Source organism: Manis pentadactyla, chromosome 5, assembly GCF_030020395.1.
Source record: "Manis pentadactyla isolate mManPen7 chromosome 5, mManPen7.hap1, whole genome shotgun sequence".
NCBI lineage: Eukaryota > Metazoa > Chordata > Mammalia > Pholidota > Manidae > Manis > Manis pentadactyla.
In genome coordinates this window covers 106,107,112-106,125,922 of record NC_080023.1, presented here as the reverse complement: position 1 = coordinate 106,125,922, position 18,811 = coordinate 106,107,112, and the positions used below count along the sequence as shown (strand labels likewise).

Below are 18,811 nucleotides of genomic sequence, written 5' to 3'. Positions count from 1 at the left end.
CACTCCCTGCATTTTCCTAAGTCCCCAGCCAGGGAGATAACATAATCTCCTGGCAGCTGTTAAAGCCCCTTATGTGCAATCATTAAACATTCCCATGGGGGAAAAAGTGACTAAAGTCAAATATAGGATTAGAGCAAATCTTGCAGTGAAGAAAAAAAGTGACCCGGTGGGTGGGGCTCTGTGGACCAATTCAATGTGCTTCTGTTGTGAATACATAATTGGTATTGAGTTATTACATGCTTAATCTGTAGATGCTCACGAAATGCCAGATTCTCCTTAGGTCAATACTACAGACTGGCTTCATCCTGCTGCTCAGAGTCTGTTAAGAGTAGCCTTAATTAAATGCTGTATGAGACCAACTGAATTGATTTGGTATTGACTAAACAACCTGTCAAATTAATCAGAGTAGCCAATGTGCAGCACACTCACACGAAAATTCAAATTTGGCCAAGAATGTGTGGAGTTGAAGAGTGGATTGTTGGAGGAGGCTACCCATTGTGGGCTCTGAGAGACACTGCATACTTTCTGGGTAGGCCATGAATGCAAGGACCTGACTTATCTTTACCCAGATCATGTCTCAGGCTTGTTTACACTAGGCAACCTTGAGGCACGAGGTAACAACTCTCCTCGGACAAAGAACAGGATTGTTTCTATTTACTATAAAGACAGTCTATATTCCAACCTTAGTTTTTCTCTCCCGTAACACAACCCGCTCTGTATGCAGGCTTCCATCATTGGCCCTTTGTGTTGCTCTTGTGAGACTTAGAGAAATGAGGAACTGTCACAAGCCACTATGAGGTTCTAGCTATGCTTGTGCTGTGAGTGATAAAAGTCCTTTGTCTCTGACCCAAGTGTCTCATGTATTCTGTAGCATCCCATGAAACAGAAACAGGCTAACTTGTTGGCTTGTAAATAGGGTGAAACAGCAGCTCCTGCATAGTTATTGACATACATCAATTATTTTCTTGTTAATGGCTGCCATTTTAGGCACTATGACTTTGCTACTAGAAAATTTATTACTAGCATAATATATTACAAAAGATTATTTTCCTAAGACTTAGTCAATTAACATTACAAAAATAAAAAGCCTTCTGTTTCCTGGGAATTTATCTGTGTGTGTCCAAGTCCAGTAATAATTTCACTGTCTGTCTGAAGTACCAAAAATACTAAATCCAAAGCTCGGCGCCATGCCTCAGTCTTTGTTATAACAACGTCATAAACTCTTGGAATCTGTTCCAGTTTACTTGAACTGCCTGAATTAAAAATTCCACTGTTTAGTTTAGAATATTCATTCAAGATGTAAGTTGAAAGAGAACCAGAGTTTGTGGCATTTTGTAGATGATGTTGAATGAATACACTGGCTTCAAATTCTGATGAGCAACTGGCAGTGTTACATATGAGAGTTGAAAGGTATTTGTGCCATCCATTTGCCAGGCATTTAAGCACAGTTGGTCTGTATAGTGCCAGAGATGAGGTCAACCAAGAGGAAGAATTATGAAGCCATCCTGAACAGGTTTGGTTTCCTTTATTCAGAGCTTGTTCTGCAAGAATTTGAAGATGGCTAAGACACAAAAATTCAACTGCACCACCTCCAAGGAAGACTTTTTGGTCTCTCAAAGAATAATATAGACGATAGGCACAAGTCCAGAACCTATCTTCTTTGATTTGCATCTGTGCAGTGACTAGGCTAGTGAGCACTACTGTAGCCAAATTAATTCCTTCTGTTTTTAACATGATTGCTATTCTGTTGCTACTATCTATAACATCCATAGAAATGCTTCTCCAGAAGGTCACACAGACCCCATTGCCCACACAGTTTTCATTCACTTGTGTAATGTAGGCCACCTGTACTGCTCCTGAAGCCTCTGCAAAAGCCTGCATCACATTGCTGTTCACTGAACCAATTACCAATCGCTTGCTCTGTGTGCATTTTTCTATTAAGTGTTCAGATACATTTCCTTGTGCCAGGACAAGGTTCACATTGAACTTGATTAATACCTGTAATACACAATTTGCCCATAGTTCTTCTGAGCTGTCTTGCTGAAACTTAATGCTTTCTAATACTGTTTTAATATTTGTAGACTTACTAAATCCCAGGTGGTGATAATTCTCTGTGAGATCACCCTCAATGAGAACTACCCGGATAAGCTGGTTCTGCAATTCCTTGATCAGAGCAGTACTAGATATTGAGACAGCAGTGATATATCCTGGACAAACACAAGAAAAAGTTTCAGGTAAACCAGATAAACAGCAAGTGAAGATTCTTGAAATATCAAACATAAATGGCATTGTACAGCTGCCTTGGCGCATACTTGTGTTCCGATACTGCAGCCGTATTGCTTCTGCTACTAATTTCATGCTGCTGGGATCTCCGTGACTCAAACCCACCTCTAACTCTACCAGATCATTACATCTGTAAGTTCTGGGAGTAGCTGCATCATGTTGTTCTAGAAATCCATCTGGTTTGCTTATCCATTGATTATTACCTGTCCTATTAAAATGCCTGCTGTAGACTAGTATTGACTTTCTGCAGTGGGTGTCTGCAAGCAGACTGTTTTTCAGAGTCTGAGGGTTTTGTGACGTGTTTTTATCTATTTCATTATTAGACTGAGATCTAAAGAGTGTAGGTGACTTAACAGGTCTTCCAGAAAGACTGTAAATGGTCAGTGGTTGACAAGCAACATCTTTGAGATCATGCTCTTTCTGTTTCAAACTAGTATCTGAAGGGATCTGTAGAAAAGGGCATAAACTGACACTAAATGTTTCAAGTCCAGAAAATGTCTTTGTGCTGTCTATATGGTCAAACACATTGTAGATAGGCACTTGAAGGGAAACTACCTCTTCAATGCAAGAGTTCAAGCCTTCTGACATTACAGACACTATCAGTGAAATGGGAACACCCAAATGAAGACATTCTTCAGCAGCACTGCTCCATGCACCAACAAGAAACAGAAGAGTACTGGTTCCAGTCCTATATGTGTTATTGTGTGCTTCAACTGCTTCATTGAGAAGTTGTCCCACTGCACTGGTTAAATCCAAACTTTGAAGAAGCCGTACTGTTGAACTGATTAGCACACTCTCGTGACATTCTTCATCTGTAATAAATTTGGATGATTTTACTGGGCCGAGGAAAGTTCTTCCTGTTTCTGCAAATGATGACAGTTGTTGCAGTCCCATGTGCCTCCTTTTGTTTATGATCCTGTAAGCCATGGCCACAAATCATCATCTGCAAACAAAACAAATGCTTGGAGCTTTACTCAGTGTAATGTATGGTTGTATGTGTTTATAAAAGAAAAATAAGATACAGCCTTTGAGGATTTGCTGGTGTATGTAATTTCCATTAAGTATAATTAGTGCAATGATACAGTATCATAATGATATTAATGATAAAGGCACAGGGGTGTGGAAGAACACTTCACCCAACAAGGGAAGCTGATCATGCAGACCATAGGCAATGCTTCCAGAAGAAGTCAATGCCTGGTATGAATGAGTCTTGAAGAGTAATAATTTAGCAAATTGAAAACTGAAGGAAGTGGTAGTAATTGCACAAATATGTGAAATATACAGTGTACTGAGGTAATACATGTAGTTTAGTTTTATGGGACTATAAAGAAAGTAGTGGGGAATAGTAGCAGATGAAGGTCTAGAAGAGGGAGAAGAGGTTGGATCATGAAAGGGATTAGTGCTTTACCAAACTGGATCCTATGGGAAGTACTGAAGTGGTTTAAGTAAGGAAGATTAAGAAGAGACTTGAGTCATGGGGAAGACAGTGTAGCTCAGAGAAGACAAATAGGGACTCTGTGACATCTTACTACACTGATGGACAGTGACTGCAGTGGGGTATGCGGAGGGGACTCGATAATAAGGGCGAATGTAATAACCACATTGTTTGTCTTGTGAGACCTTTGTAAGAGTGTACATCCATGATACCTTGATAAAAAAAAAAAGAGGAGGTGGAGCCAAGATGGCGGCTTGAGTAGAGCAGCAGAAATCTCCTCCCAAAACCATATATATTTTTGAAAATACAACAAATACAACTATTCCTAAAAGAGAGACCAGAAGACACAGGACAACAGCCAGACTACATCCAACCCAGTGCCTCACAAAGGGGGTAAGATACAAGCCGCAGCCAGGTGGGACACAAGCGCCCCCTCACCCCAGCTCCCGGAGGGAGGAGAGGAGTCAGAGCAGGGAGGGAGAGGGAGCCAAGGACTGCTAAACACCCAGCCTTAGCCATCCGCACTGGAGCACAGACACAGTGCATGCGTGGGGTGCTGGAAACTAGGGAAACAGGACAGTAAGACCTGTGAAAGGGTCCCCGCAGCTGGTGCCACTGGGTCAAAGAAAAGCAAGTGCTTTTTGAAGGGACAGGGACCCCACAGCTGGATGGAAGCATCCCGGGACACTTAGCTGAGCTGCTGGGAATCCCAGGGAACACCGGGCTCCCTAACCCCCTGGGCGGCAGCGCAGCTCGGAGGCCCCTCACGGCGATAAACACCCTCCCACCTGTCTCCCCTCCGTCGTGGCTCCCATATTGGAGTAGCAGACCAAGGCTGGCCACGCCCATAGCAACTGTGGAGCTTAACTCCATAGCAGCCAGGCAAGAATTAGAGGCCCCCTCTGCATGCAGCTACCCAGCACAAGCCACTAGAGGTCACTGTTCTCCCAGGAGAGGAAGACCACAAACCAGCAAGAAGGGACATTCTTCCAGTGACAAACAGGGCCAGCCCCGCACAACTACCTCTATCACCATGAAAAGGAAAAAGAATTTGATATAGACCAAAATCACAGAGTCAACCCCTGAGAAGGAGATGGGCCTAACAAATCTTCCTGAAAAAGAATTCAAAATAAAGGTCGTACCATGCTAACAGAGATGCAGAGAAATATACAAGACCTAAAGGATGACGTCTGGACAGAGATTACAAAAATGAAGCAATCTCTGGAAGGATTTATAAGCAGAATGGATGAGATGCAAGAGGCCATTGATGGAACAGAAACCAGAGAACAGGAACGCATAGAAACTGACACAGAGAGAGATAAAAGGATCTCAAGGAATGAAACAATATTAAGAGAACTGTGTGACCAATCCAAAAGAAACAATATCTGCATTATAGGGGTACCAGAAGAAGAAGAGAGAGAAAGACGGATAGAAAGTGTCTTTGAAGAAATAATGGCTGAAAAATTTCCCCAAACTGGGGGAGGAAATAATCGACCAGACCACAGAAGTACACAGAACTCCAAAGAGAACGGACCCAAGGAGGACAATACCAAGATACATAATAATTAAAATGGCAAAGATCAAGGACAAGGACAGAGTTTTAAAGGCAGCTAGAGAGAGGAAAAAGGTCATCTACAAAGGAAAACCCATCAGGCTATCATCAGACTTCTCAATAGAAACCTTATAGGCCAGAAGAGAATGGCATGATATATTTAATGCAATGAAACAGAAGGGCCTTGAAAAAGGATACTGTATCCAGCACGATTATCATTTAAATATGAAGGAGGGATTAAACAAATCCCACACAAGCAAAAGTTGAGGGAATTTACCTCCCACAAACCACCTATACAGGGTATCTTAGAGGGACTGCTCTAGATGGGAGCACTCCTAAGGCTAAATAGATGTCACCAGAGAAAATAAAATCACAGCAAAGAAAGCAGACCAACAAATACTAACTAAAGGGAAAAAATAAAATCAATTACCCACAAAAGCAGTTAAAGGAAACACAAAAGAGCACAGAATAATCAACATATAAAGAATGGAGGAGGAGGAATAAGAAGGGAGAGAAATAATCACCAGACAGTGTTTATAACAATTCAATAAGAGTTAAGTTAGACAGTAAGATACTAAAGAAGATAACCTTGAACCTTTGGTAACCATGAATCTAAAGCCTGCAATGGCAATAAGTACATATCTTTCAATAATCACCCTAAATGTAAATGGACTGAATGCACCAATCAAAAGATAGAGTACTACAATGGATAAAAAAGCAAGACCCATCTATATGCTGCTTACAAGAGACTCACCTCAAACCCAAAGACATGCACAGACAAAAACTCAAGGGATAGAAAAAGATATTTCATGCAAACAACAGAGAGAAAAAAGCAGGTGTTTCAGTACTAGTATCTGAAAAAATAGACTTCAAAACAAAGAAAGTAACAAGAGATAAAGAAGGACATTACATAATGATAATGGGCTCATTCCAACAAGAGGATATAACCATTATAAATATATATGTGCCCAACACAGGAGCACCAGCATATGTGAACAAATACTAACAGAACTAAAGGAGGAAATAGAATGCAATGCATTCATTTTAGGAAACTTCAACACACCATTCACTACAAAGGACAGATCCACCAGACAGAAAATAAGTAAGGACACAGAAGCACTGAACAACACATTAGAACAGATGGACCTAATAGACATCTATAGAACTCCACACCCAAAAGCAACAGGATACTCATTCTTCTCAAGTGCACATGGAACATTCTCCAGAATAGACCACATACTAGACCACAAAAAGAGCCTCAGTAAATTCAAAAAGATGGAAATCCTACCAACCAACTTTTCAGACCACAAAGGTATAAAACTAGAAATAAATTGTACCAAGAAAGCAAAAAGGCTCACAAACACATGGAGGCTTAACAACACACTTCTAAATAGTCAATGGACCAACGACCAAATTAAAATTCCAGCAATATATGGAAATATATGACAACAACAACACTAAGCCCCAACTTCTGTGGGATGCAGCGAAAGCAGTCTTAAGAGGAAAGTATATAGCAATCCAGGCATATTTAAAGAAGGAAGAACAAACCCAAATGAATAGTCTAACATCACAGTTATCAAAATTGGAAAAAGAAGAACAAATGAGGCCTAGAGTCAGCAGAAGGAGGGACATAATAAAGATTAGAGAAGAAATAAACAAAATTGAGAAGAATAAAACAATAGAAAAAATCAATGAAACCAAGAGCTGGTTCTTCGAGAAAATAAACAAAATAGATAAGCCTCTAGCCAGACTTATTAAGAGGAAAGGAGAATCAACACACATCAACAGAATCAGAAATGAGAAAGGAAACATCACGACAGACCCAACAGAAATACAAAGAGTTATTAGAGACTACTATGAAAACCTATATGCTAACAAGCTGGAAAACCTAGAAGAAATGGACAACTTCCTAGAAAAATACAACCTTCCAAGACTGACCAAGGAAGAAACACAAAATCTAAACAAACCAATTACCAGCAAAGAAATTGAAGCAGTAATCAAAAAACGACCCAAGAAAAAAACCCCTGGGCCAGACGGATTTACTTCGGAATTTTATCAGACATACAGAGAAGATCTAATACCCATTCTCCTTAAAGTTTCCTAAAAAATAGAAGAGGTGGAAATACTCCCAAACTCATTCTATGAAGCCAACATCACCCTAATACCAAAACCAGGCAAAGACCCCACCCAAAAAAGAAAATTACAAACCAATATCCCTGATGAACGTAGATGCAAAAATACTCAATAAAATATTAGCAAATCGAATTCAAAAATATATCAAAAGGATCATACACCACGACCAAGTGGGATTCATCCCAGGGATGCAAGGATGGTACAACATTCGAAAGTCCATCAACATCATCCACCACATCAACAAAAAGAAAGACAAAAACCACATGATCATCTCCATAGATGCTGAAAAAGCATTTGACAAAATTCAACAACCCTTCATGATAAAAACTCTCAGCAAAATGGGTATACAAGGCAAGTTCCTCAACATAATAAAGGCCATATACGATAAACCCACAGCCAACATCATACTGAACAGCGAGAAGCTGAAAGCTTTTCCTCTGAGATCAGGAACTAGACAGGGATGCCCACTCTCCCCACTGTTATTTAACATAGTACTGGAGGTCCTAGCCATGGCAATCAGACAAAACAAAGAAATACAAGGAATCCAGATTGGTAAACAAGAAGTTAAACTGTCACTATTTGCTGATGACATGCTATTGTACATAAAAAACCCTAAAGACTCCACTCCAATACTACTAGAACTGATATCGGAATACAGCAAAGTTGCACGATAAAAAATTAACGCACAGAAATCTGTGGCTTTCCTATACACTAACGATGAGCCAATAGAAAGAGAAATCAGGAAAACAATTCCATTCACAATAGCATCAAAAAGAATAAAATACCTAGGAATAAACCTAACCAAAGACCTATACCCTGAAAACTATAAGACACTCTTAAGAGAAGTTAAAGGGGACACTAACAAATGGAAACTCATCCCATGCTCTTGGCTAGGAAGAATTATTATCGTCAAAATGGCCATCCTGCCCAAAGCAATATACAGATTTGATGCAATCCCTATCAAATTACCAACAACATTCTTCAACGAACTGGAACAAATAGTTCAAAAATTCATATGGAACTACCAAAGACCCCGAATAGCCAAAGCAATCCTGAGAAAGAAGAATAAAGTGGGAGGGATCTCACTCCCCAACTTCAAGCTCTACTACAAAGCCATAGTAATCAAGACAATTTGGTACTGGCACAAGAACAGAGCCACAGACCAGTGGAACAGAATAGAGACTCCAGACATTAACCCAAACATGTATGGTCAATTAATATTTGATAAAGGAGCCATGGACATACAATGGGGAAATGACAGTCTCTTCAACAAATGGTGCTGGCAAAACTGGACAGCTACATGTAAGAGAATGAAACTGGATCACTGTCTAACCCCATACACAAAAGTAAATTCGAAATGGATCAAAGACCTGAATGTAAGTCATGAAACCATAAAACTCTTAGAAGAAAACATAGGCAAAAATCTCTTGGATGTGAACATTAGCGACTTCTTCATGAACATATCTCCCTGGGCAAGGAAAACAAAAGCAAAAATGAACAAGTGGGACTACATCAAGCTGAAAAGCTTCTGTACAGCAAAGGACACCATCAGTAGAACAAAAAGGTACCCTACAGTATGGGAGAATATATTCGTAAACAACAGATCCGATAAAAGCTTGACATCCAAAATATATAAAGAGCTCACGCACCTCAACAAACAAAAAGCAAATAATCCAATTAAAAAATGGGCAGAGGAGCTGAACAGTTCTCCAAAGAAGAAATTCAGATGGCCAACAGACACATGAAAAGATGCTCCACATCGCTAGTTATCAGATAAATGCAAATTAAAACCACAATGAGATATCACCTCACACCAGTAAGGATGGCCACCATCCAAAAGACAAACAACAAATGTTGGCGAGGTTGTGGAGAAAGGGGAACCCTCCTACACTGCTGGTGGGAATGTAAATTAGTTCACCATTGTGGAAAGCAGTATGGAGGTTTCTCAAAATGCTCAAATAGACATACCATTTGACCCAGGAATTCCACATCTGGGAATTTACCTTAAGAATGCAGCAGTCCAGTTTGAAAAAGACAGATGCACCCCTATGTTTATTGCAGCACTATTTACAATAGACAAGAAATGGAAGCAACCTAAGTGTCCATCAGTAGATGAATGGATAAAGAAGATGTGGTACATATACACAATGGAATATTATTCAGCCATAAAAAGAAAACAAATCCTACCATTTGCAATAACATGGATGGAGCTAGAGGGTATCATGCTCAGTGAAATAAGCCAAGCGGAGAAAGACAAATACCAAATGATTTCACTCATCTGTGGAATATAAGAACAAAGAAAAACTGAAGGAACAAAACAGCAGCAGAATCACAGAACCCAAGAATTGACTAACAGTTACCAAAGGGAAAGGGACTGGGGAGTATGGGAGGGAAGAGAAGGATAAGGGCAGGGAAGAAGAAAGGGGGCATTACGATTAGCATGTATAATGTGAGGGGGAGGAATGGGGAGGGCTGTGCCACACAGAGAAGACAAGTAGTGATTCTACAACATCTTACTACGCTGATAGACAGTGACTGTAATGGGGTTTGTGGGTGGACTTGGGGTAGGGGAGAGCCTAGTAAACATAATATTCTTCAAAAAAATAAAAATAAATAAATTAAAAAAAAAAAAAGAATAGGCAAAAGTTCATATTCTTCCTGAATCAGCTGTTAGAGAATCCAGTATGATTTTTAGAAAACATTTACTCTAGAGAAGGCATTGCAGGGGGCATAAAATGAGTCCTGATGTGTAAGTAATTAAGGGTTAGACGTTTTAAGAGATCATCACCTCTTCATTTCTACCAGGAAGTCAGAGGTCCACCTCAGCACTTCTCCCCAACCGGTTAGCTGGTCCCAGACCAGATTCAGGCCTGGACAGAACCAGCAAGTCTGGCCCTCTGGATTTACAGCAGTTATATATGCATCGAAATCTCTACAGTTAGTACTAAACTGGATTATCAGGCTATCTGTGTGCGATTTAAGAATGTGGATTCACGTTGGATATGATTGGAAAGCCGACCAGCTCTTGGGATTCAGCCAATGGAATGGCTGGGTCTGATAGTGGTTATGGGGCCAAAACCTGACCCGGCAAAAAGGTCACGAGTAAAAGACCCTTCCTGTGCAGTGAAACTTCAAGTGCATTGCAAGACCCTTCCTGTCCTCTCATCCACTTTCTGCCAACTGCACCGCTGCACCATGCCCCTCTGTAGGTAAGTGTTGATGTTCACCAAGACACAATCCCTGTGAACTAGGGCGGAGGGAATGGCTAAAGGACAAAAGTGACTCCAGGGACTGTGAAGCCTGAGAAACGCCTAGCGGCACAAAAGGCAACGCAGTCCCCTCCTCCTCTGGTTATCCCAGCCGAATGGTAAACCAAAGCTGGACCAATTCACCAGGCCCACCAGGCCCTGGGTTCTCATCCGTTTCCGGGCCCCAAGGGTTTCAGAAAAGCAAACCATGTCTCCACCAAAGACTTAGCAATCGGTGGAATCATCTCGCGACTAACCTCGCTCTTTTCTCCTTGCGGACGGCTGGGCTCCGGTTGCCGGCTTCCCAAAGTCAGGCGAGGTTGGGCTGGAGCTGAGGTGCCCAGACGCACGGCAGAAAACGCCGTCCCCAATGCCAGCATTGTGCGCATGTGCTAAAGGGGAAGAGAGGGCGGAGTGGGTAGGCCCGGTCGCTCCGAAACCAAAGAGAAAGTTCAGTTTAACGGTTGGCTAGGAAAGGCAGAGCGTTTACACTATTGGTAGAGAATAGAGAAAGAGGTTTGGCCTCAAGGGCCTCACTTTATGACCATTGGGTGGGGTGACTGTCAATCTAAGCCTGGTGGGCGTGGCTGCATGAGCGGTCAGTGAGAACGGCCGTAGCAACGGCTTCTGAGCTGTGAACACTGTGTCGGGCTGCGCGGAGGTGGGGTGAAGCCGGTGGTCCCGGCTCAGGGCGCCGATTGGGGACATGGTAAGTGCGAAACTAACCTCTTGGTGGTCTAGCGCTGGGACTGAAGTTTCTCCCCAGCTCAAGGAAGGACTTTCGCTTAGTTTACGAAATGTGTTTTTCGCTTTTTCATTAGCCTCTAGCGTCATCAGTAAACCCTCCTCTGGTCGCCAAATAGAAGCACATTGTCCCTGGCTCCAAGGACAGAAGAGCTGTTCTCCAATTCATTATTTCTCTCGTTAGCCCGAGCAACCGCTAATTCCAAGTCTTTGATAGGTTGCGTGTTGGAAACAGAAACCACTCTTCAATCAGATAGAAATAGATAACAGAGAATAAGATGCTTAAAAACTGTTGGAGGGCCTGGGCCTTTAAAAAGAGGTTCTGAACTCTCAAAATCTGGCCAGGGGAGCTACAATCCTTATCACTGGAGGGTGGGTGAGGATTCTGAAGGCTGCCACTGGAGATATTGAGTTGAAGGCCGCACCAGAGTATTTGCAGCCCAGGAATGGAGAATCTGCCATTATGACAACTCATAACATATGTGAAGCTGGATGCTAGATAGATACACATGAACATGGAATCCAGTAGCTGTCTCTGCCACCTACGCTTCCAAACCCCAAGGTGCAGGCAAGATTCTGAAATGAAGCTGTAGAACCCCAGGAGTAACTCTGACCTAGCTCGCCAGCAGAAAGTGGCAGATTGCAGGAAGATGATATCCACCTCCCCAGGATACTGATAACTGGTCCAACTGTTACTCTTTTCCAGACCCTTGGATTAGTTTTTCACTTGGAAAATGTAGCTTTTTATTTCCCATCATATGCAATATAGAAAAGTATGCTAGAAGGTGGGAAAGTGCTTTCTGCTTAATAAAGCACTTTATGAAAACCAAAAACTGCTTTTATGTTTCAATCAAGGCTATCCCACAAAATAAATTTTATTATGAGACATATGGGCACAGATTAAAGTAAATATGCATTAAACAATGCTTTTCAGATATACTAAGTAAGGCCATGTGTGTTCCAACATAACATCTACTGTGCTAGCATGCCTTCCATTGCCTCTTTTCCCTCTTAAAAGGCACTACTTTGAAGGAAAAACTTCAGTGGTAAAAAAGAACCAGGCTTTCCACCAAGATAATAACTAAAAGCACAACTGTTAGTGAGGGAAATTGTTGAGGCTCATTATATAGTAGGGAATAGGATACTTGAATTTTTTTTGTATTCTGTAAGTTCATCAATTATTCTGGTCTGGTAACTTTCCCAGTTGCTTAGTTTATCTTTCACTGATGTATGTATTTATTACAGGCATCCAACTACCACACAAGCTCAGACCAATGGGAGAAAAGAGCAACAAAAATTGAATTGAATGAAGCCCAGAAGCAAGAAATTAAGGAGGCCTTTGATTTATTTGATGTGGATGGGTCTGGAACCATAGATGTAAAAGAACTGAAGGTTCTGAAATTCTAATTTTAAAACATTATATAAACCATATCATTTATTTATGGCAATCTTTAAATGTTTAACGGTTGTCTTCTGAAAACATGATATAAAGTGTCTTTAGTATAGACACCTGCCACTTCAGTGCATATACTTACACTGTCGGTGTATATACACCTGCCCCACACCAACAAGACAATGTCTTGTTAAGCATTTTATTCATGTTTTATAAATGAGTAGGACATAGCCCATATGTCACAGTAGGATTAGATCCTAGGTCTGCTGACCTGATTTTCTATGTTTATGCGTACTTCATAGTAAGAAAGAGAATCTGGTAATTAGTAGGTAATTTAAAAGCTAGGAGTGACATCATGGCATATTATAACTTATTTGCTTCTTATTTCAGATTGCAATGCAGGCCTTAGGATTTGAACCAAGGAAAGAAGAAATCAAACAAATGATAGCTGAGATCAGCAAGGAAGGAATCAGCACCATTAGTTTTGAAGATTTTCTTGCCCTAATGAGTGTAAAAATGGTATAGTAGTGATTCTTTTTTTCAAAGTAATGCAGCAGCTTTTTATATTTTTTGGCTGAAGCAATCAGAATTTATAAAGAATTGGATCTAGGTCTTTAAAGATGGATGGGATTTTAGATAAATAGGAATAAAAAGATTAAAGATGTTTTCAGGATTTTAATGAAGACTGTCCAGTGTGGAGAAGAGGTTTTTTGGTTAAGAAATAGTAAGGCTGAAACCTTTTTCATCCAACATTTTGAAGCCTTGAAGTCATTAAACATTTCCTTGAGTAACTATTTTTGCCAGGCACTATTCTATGGAGCATTGAATGAGACAAGCTCTGTTCTCTTGGTACATTTTTGGTATTGGGTATCAATTACTGAGATTAATAAGAGACATTCTCTTTACCACCCTGTTCCTCTTCCACTTCAAGAAACCCTGAGTTTAAGTACCTTAGGGCAGATGTGAATGTTTGTTAAAATAATTGTTAAAAATCAGAGCAGTAAATAAAGTCAGAGCTCAGCTGCCTGTGACATTGCTGCTCTAGGCCTCAAAGACCTGTAAGTCCAGCCTGATAAAGTAAATGAAAGATTAGTGACATTTAGTTGTTTCTGTTTTTAAAGACTGTTAAAGATGAAAAAGAAGAAGTATTGAAGGATTTCAAACTTTGATGATGACAATACTGGCAACATAACACTAAACAATATCAAAAGAGGAAAATTTAATAGATGATGAACTTCAGGTAAATTTTACTTATGATTTGCATACATAATTAGAGTTATAATTTACATATATACTTATACAATTATAATTTATATGTGATTTATAGTTCCTTAGTTGTACTCAAATACATTTAAAATTTGAGCTTGTATTTGAGTACATGATTCATTTTTGATAGATTTCATATAATATTTTGTTTTACAGGAAATGTTTGATGAAGCTGATCATGATGGAGATGGAGAAATAAATAAGGAAGAATTTTTTAGAATGATGAAAAAGACCACTCTTAATAGCTTTTTTGTTCCTTTTGGAAAGTTAACAAATTTGTTCAGTTCTATAATATGTAAATGTATTCATTTAAAATTTTTAGTTTATGTGCACAAATTGGTCTCTCGATGTCTACTCCACATAAGTTACATGTTTCTACCAATGTTATTAAATCTACAGCATCAAGAAAGAAAATGATTTCCTTGAACCATGAATCCAAGAACAGTATTAATTCCAACTGCTGTTTATAGAGCCTGATGGTCCAAAGACGTTTTTTAAATTTCATGAAATTGACCTCACATCCAAATGATTTGGCAAACAAGCCATTATTCTCCCTATTATTTTCCTTTTGTGCAACACTTAAAAAAAATGATAAACATTTTCTTTTTAATCAGATATTCGGATATGAAAAGTATTAAACTATCTGGCAACTATATTATTTGCTAATTTTTATAAAGAAATTCAAAGAAGCACTTGTATCATCAAGATTTTCCTGTAAGTTTGGCCCTATAAGTTAACATTTATTTGAAAACCTCTGACCTAGGACAGGTGTTAGGGATTTTACATATGCTATCTCAGTTAATATATCACAGCCTGCAAGCTGGTAGTATTAGCTCTGTCTTACTACATATGAGAAAACCAAAGAGAACATTAAAAGTTAATTGCCTATTATAAATAAAACATGGATTCTAAATCTTGTATGCTTTCCTATAGATAAAAACTCAATTTAGTGTATATTTTCTAACTTGTTTAATTCTGACTCTTTGTAACTTAACTTGGTTTTTTATGAAAGAGCCAGACTTTTGGGAAAGGCAGTCTCCTGCATGCAGTCTTGACCACCACTGGGCTGCATAAGAATGGGCCTTGAAAAACACTTCCTTATCAGGAGACAGTCCTTAGAGTGTGTGCTAGACTTGTCACCTTGTCTGGAAATATTGTTCCCTGTTTCGGACTTAATGTGTACTTCTTTGTTCTGCTTAAGTATGGTGTCATATGGCACCTGACCAACCCCACTGCTAAATCTGTCTCCTTTAGGGAGGGGATAGGGGCCTTTTGCTGCACAAGAGGAGGGGTGTGTGCAGGCCAATTGCCCTGTGTCAGCTTTTAGGAAGGACCTGCTGGCCATGGGAAAATCATGTTCAATTCCTGAAGCTGATCTTGCTCTCTCTTCTCTATATAAGTAAAGCACTGTTTCATCCAGTACTTGACTGCACTGTGTTTTCCTTGGCAATTCTGACATGGAGATGCAGTGAGCAGAAGCACGCAGACTTCTGTTCTGCTCTTGTTCATAGGCAACAGATGCCACTTGCTGATCGCAAACTCTTCCTAAACCTAGCACTCTGGAGCAAGAAAGGCTTCTAGAAAATGTAACTTTGATTGCCCCACCTGGTTGATTTTCAGGTCAACTGAAATAAAAACTGAAGTTTTTTGTTTTATAAACACGAGAGGTTTTCACTATTTGATTGAAGTAGAATGGCATATGCTCATGAACATTCAAGTGTTTCACAGTATCTTTAATTTCTAATTATGTAGCATTTCCTTCTAGACTAAACATGCTTTATATGTGAAAATTACGGCCATTAAGTTGTTAAAAGTGGGTAATAGAATATACACATAAATTCAGAGTTCTAAATAAAAGTGTCCCTGTTTGAGCTCCAGTTCTCCCCATAGACAATTATTTTTGTTTCTTACGAATCCTTGCAGAAGATGCATATACATATGCACATGCATATAGATTTTTTCCACAAATGATAGCATACTACTACATATATTACAGAGATTTTTTTCATTTAATTGAGAGTTCAGAATAATACAAATAAAATGATTCACTCTAATGGCTATATAATGTTCCATTGTAAAGATTATATTTTGTTTGACAGTCTTCTTTTGCAGACATTTAGTTTACTTCTAATATTTGCTTAGCATAGTATCCTTATATATCTCTGTATAGATGTGAGTATAGAATTCTTAAAAGTGAAATGGTTGGGTCAAAAGCATTTCAATTTAAACATTTTTTACTTCATAGATTTTGCTTTCTAAAACGATTTTAGCCAAATTATATTCCCAAGAGTATATGAAAATGTCCATTCTTTGATAAAGTATTATCAAACTTTGATTTCTGCCAATCTGACAAATTATGTCATATTGCATTATGTTTTAATGTGCATTTTTCTTATGAGAGGCATTGAGTATCTTTTCATATTTAGGATCTGTTTTTCCTTTATATTTATGTCTATTCATGTCCTTTGCCTAGTTTTTGATTGTTTGAAAAATTTATTGATTTATATAGGAGGTCTTTATATACAAAGGAAGTTAATCTTTGTCATATGTGCTGCATGTATTTTCCTGTTATTTGATTTTTATTATGATTCACTTTAAATTTTAAAAGTTTACTTCATGAGATGATTTCTACAGATGTTCAAACTATGTAGTAATAAGATGGCAATGATCCATCTTTAACAATATTTTCACAATGACCATATTACTCCTACAAGACTGTAGTCTAACTCTTAAAAAGAGAGGGATTCTTTATCAGACCATTGAGTTTTCTATTTGAAATATAATCATCTTTACTTTTTAATTGATATGATCTGGGTTTAATCCAATGCTGGAGTAAGGGAGAGTTTATGAGCATTAGATGTGCTTGAGTTTGCTATGTTTAACTGATAAACTCTTGTGTATCCAACAAAAATGCCTCAAATTCTAAGAATGGCTCTGGGAATACTGATAGAACAGGAAGACCCAGGACCAAGCTAGGAGTCTTGAATGATTCTGGGACATAATTCAGGCTTGTGTTACTGCCCTAGCAACAATTAACTCCTGTATGATAAGGTGAAATTTTGGGGAGTATTTTTATCTAAAAATGTTTCTCTACTAAAAAATACTTTTTTTTGAGATATTTTTTGTAAAAAAAATGGAAAATTGTAACTATTTCATGGTTCTACAATCAGGTAAAGGCAGATAAGGTAAGATGATGAGACTTTATCTTACATGTCAGATAAGGTTTGAGGCATTTTAGCCAAAGATCTCAGAATTCACCTGCTTTCATCCCAGAACAAATTCAAACTTATCTAGTTATCTACATTTCCTTAATTCTCCTTGGAGCAAAATCAAATCCAACAGTATGTGGACAATTTAAGAAGCTGTCATGAAGGTGGTTGAAATTAAGAATGATGCTTATTGAACTATATGCACTAAAAGGGAATTCATTTCCATCAAATAACATCAAAGTTTTTGGATTGTCTATTGTTAGGGGCTGTGAGAGATACAATACAGACTTACTGTCTCTAAGTTGGCTGGTAGTAGGCAAAGCCAAAGACTGAGTTCATGTGGTAGGCAGCTTCTGAAATGGCTCTCAATGATCCCAGTTTCCTGGTTTCATTGCCCTCATGTGTGAACTGGATCTAGTTACTTGCTACTAATGAATAGAATATAGCAAAAGTGATGAGATCTCTCTTCTGAGAATAGGTTATAACAGACTGGCTTTCATGTATTAGCACTCTCTTCCCTTTTTGCTTGCTTTCTCTGATGAAATGAGCTGCTGTGTATTGATCTGCCCTATGAAGAGGTCCACATGGCACAGAACTGAGGGCAGCCTCGAGACAACATCCAGTGAAGAATTGAAGATCTCAGTCCATTGCCCACAAAGAACCAAATCCTGTCAACAACCATTTGGATGAGCATGGGAATGGATCCTTTTTAGTAATATTTGTTAATAATGTTAAAATTTTAATATTTAATAATTTAATAGTATTTTAATAATTAAAAAATAATAACATGTTGAAATTGACCCTTGAGGTGGACTGCAGTTCCAGCTGACACTTTGAATTCAACCAGTGATAGACCCTGAAGCCAAGGGCTTGGTTAAGCCATGTCTGGATTCCTGAACTATAGAAACTGTGAGACAATAAATGTTATTTTAAGCTACTAAGTTTTGGAGTAATTAGTTATTTAGCAATAGATAACTAATACAGCCCCCTTCTTGAAACTTGCATGTTGACTTCTTACCTGTGTTGCTGATATACAAGTAACCAAGTAGCAAGCCCAAATATTGATATTAAATAAAGGGGAGATTAATTAGACATATCACACGAGGATATTGTTACACAGTAATACCATTTACTAGGGTGCTACTCTTCCCTAACTGCACACGTTCCAGCCACTTATCTGAAACTCGGCAGGTTTTCTTCCTGCTCTCTGTAGCCTGGTGGCTTAGTCTGTTTTGGGGCAACTATAACAAAAGACTGTGTAGCTTATAAACAAAAGAAATTTATTTCTCACAGTTCTGAAGGTTAGAAGTCCAAGATCAGAGTGACAGCACAGTGAGGGCTCTCTTCTGGATCACAGTCTTCATTGCATCCTCACATTGGTGGAATGGGGCTAGGGAGCACTGAGGGGTCTCTTTCATAACACTAATCCCCTTCATGAAGGCTCCATCCTCATGACTTAATCACCTCCCAAAGGCCTCGCCTACTCAGGCCATCATTCTGGGGGGTTGTATTTCAATATATCAGTTTGGCAGGGACACAGACTTTCAG

General features: G+C 39.1%; 2 protein-coding genes across 2 annotated transcripts; one reads left to right on the top strand and one right to left on the bottom strand.

Annotated features, from left to right (window-relative positions):
* Positions 1–997: 997 nt before the first annotated feature.
* BBS12 (Bardet-Biedl syndrome 12) lies at positions 998–11,036 on the bottom strand. Its single transcript, XM_036922972.2, has 2 exons — positions 10,909–11,036; positions 998–3,226 (listed from the first exon to the last, which is right to left on the bottom strand). Exon 2 carries the CDS (start codon positions 3,208–3,210, stop codon positions 1,072–1,074), a length of 2,139 nt encoding a protein of 712 aa, XP_036778867.2. The 5' UTR covers positions 3,211–3,226; positions 10,909–11,036; the 3' UTR covers positions 998–1,071.
* A 215-nt stretch (positions 11,037–11,251) lies between these two features.
* Positions 11,252–18,195, top strand: LOC118930958 (centrin-4-like). Its single transcript, XM_036922978.2, is given in 7 exon segments — positions 11,252–11,360; positions 12,641–12,787; positions 13,179–13,307; positions 13,910–13,950; positions 13,952–13,999; positions 14,001–14,028; positions 14,211–18,195. Coding segments are annotated over 7 exon segments (657 nt in total). The 5' UTR covers positions 11,252–11,357; the 3' UTR covers positions 14,472–18,195.
* The last annotated feature ends 616 nt before the right edge of the window (positions 18,196–18,811 follow it).

Coding starts and splice junctions, on each gene's coding strand:
- BBS12 (XM_036922972.2), bottom strand. CDS start 3,210: ATGGCTTACAGGATCATAAACAAAAGGAGGCACATGGGACTGCAACAA.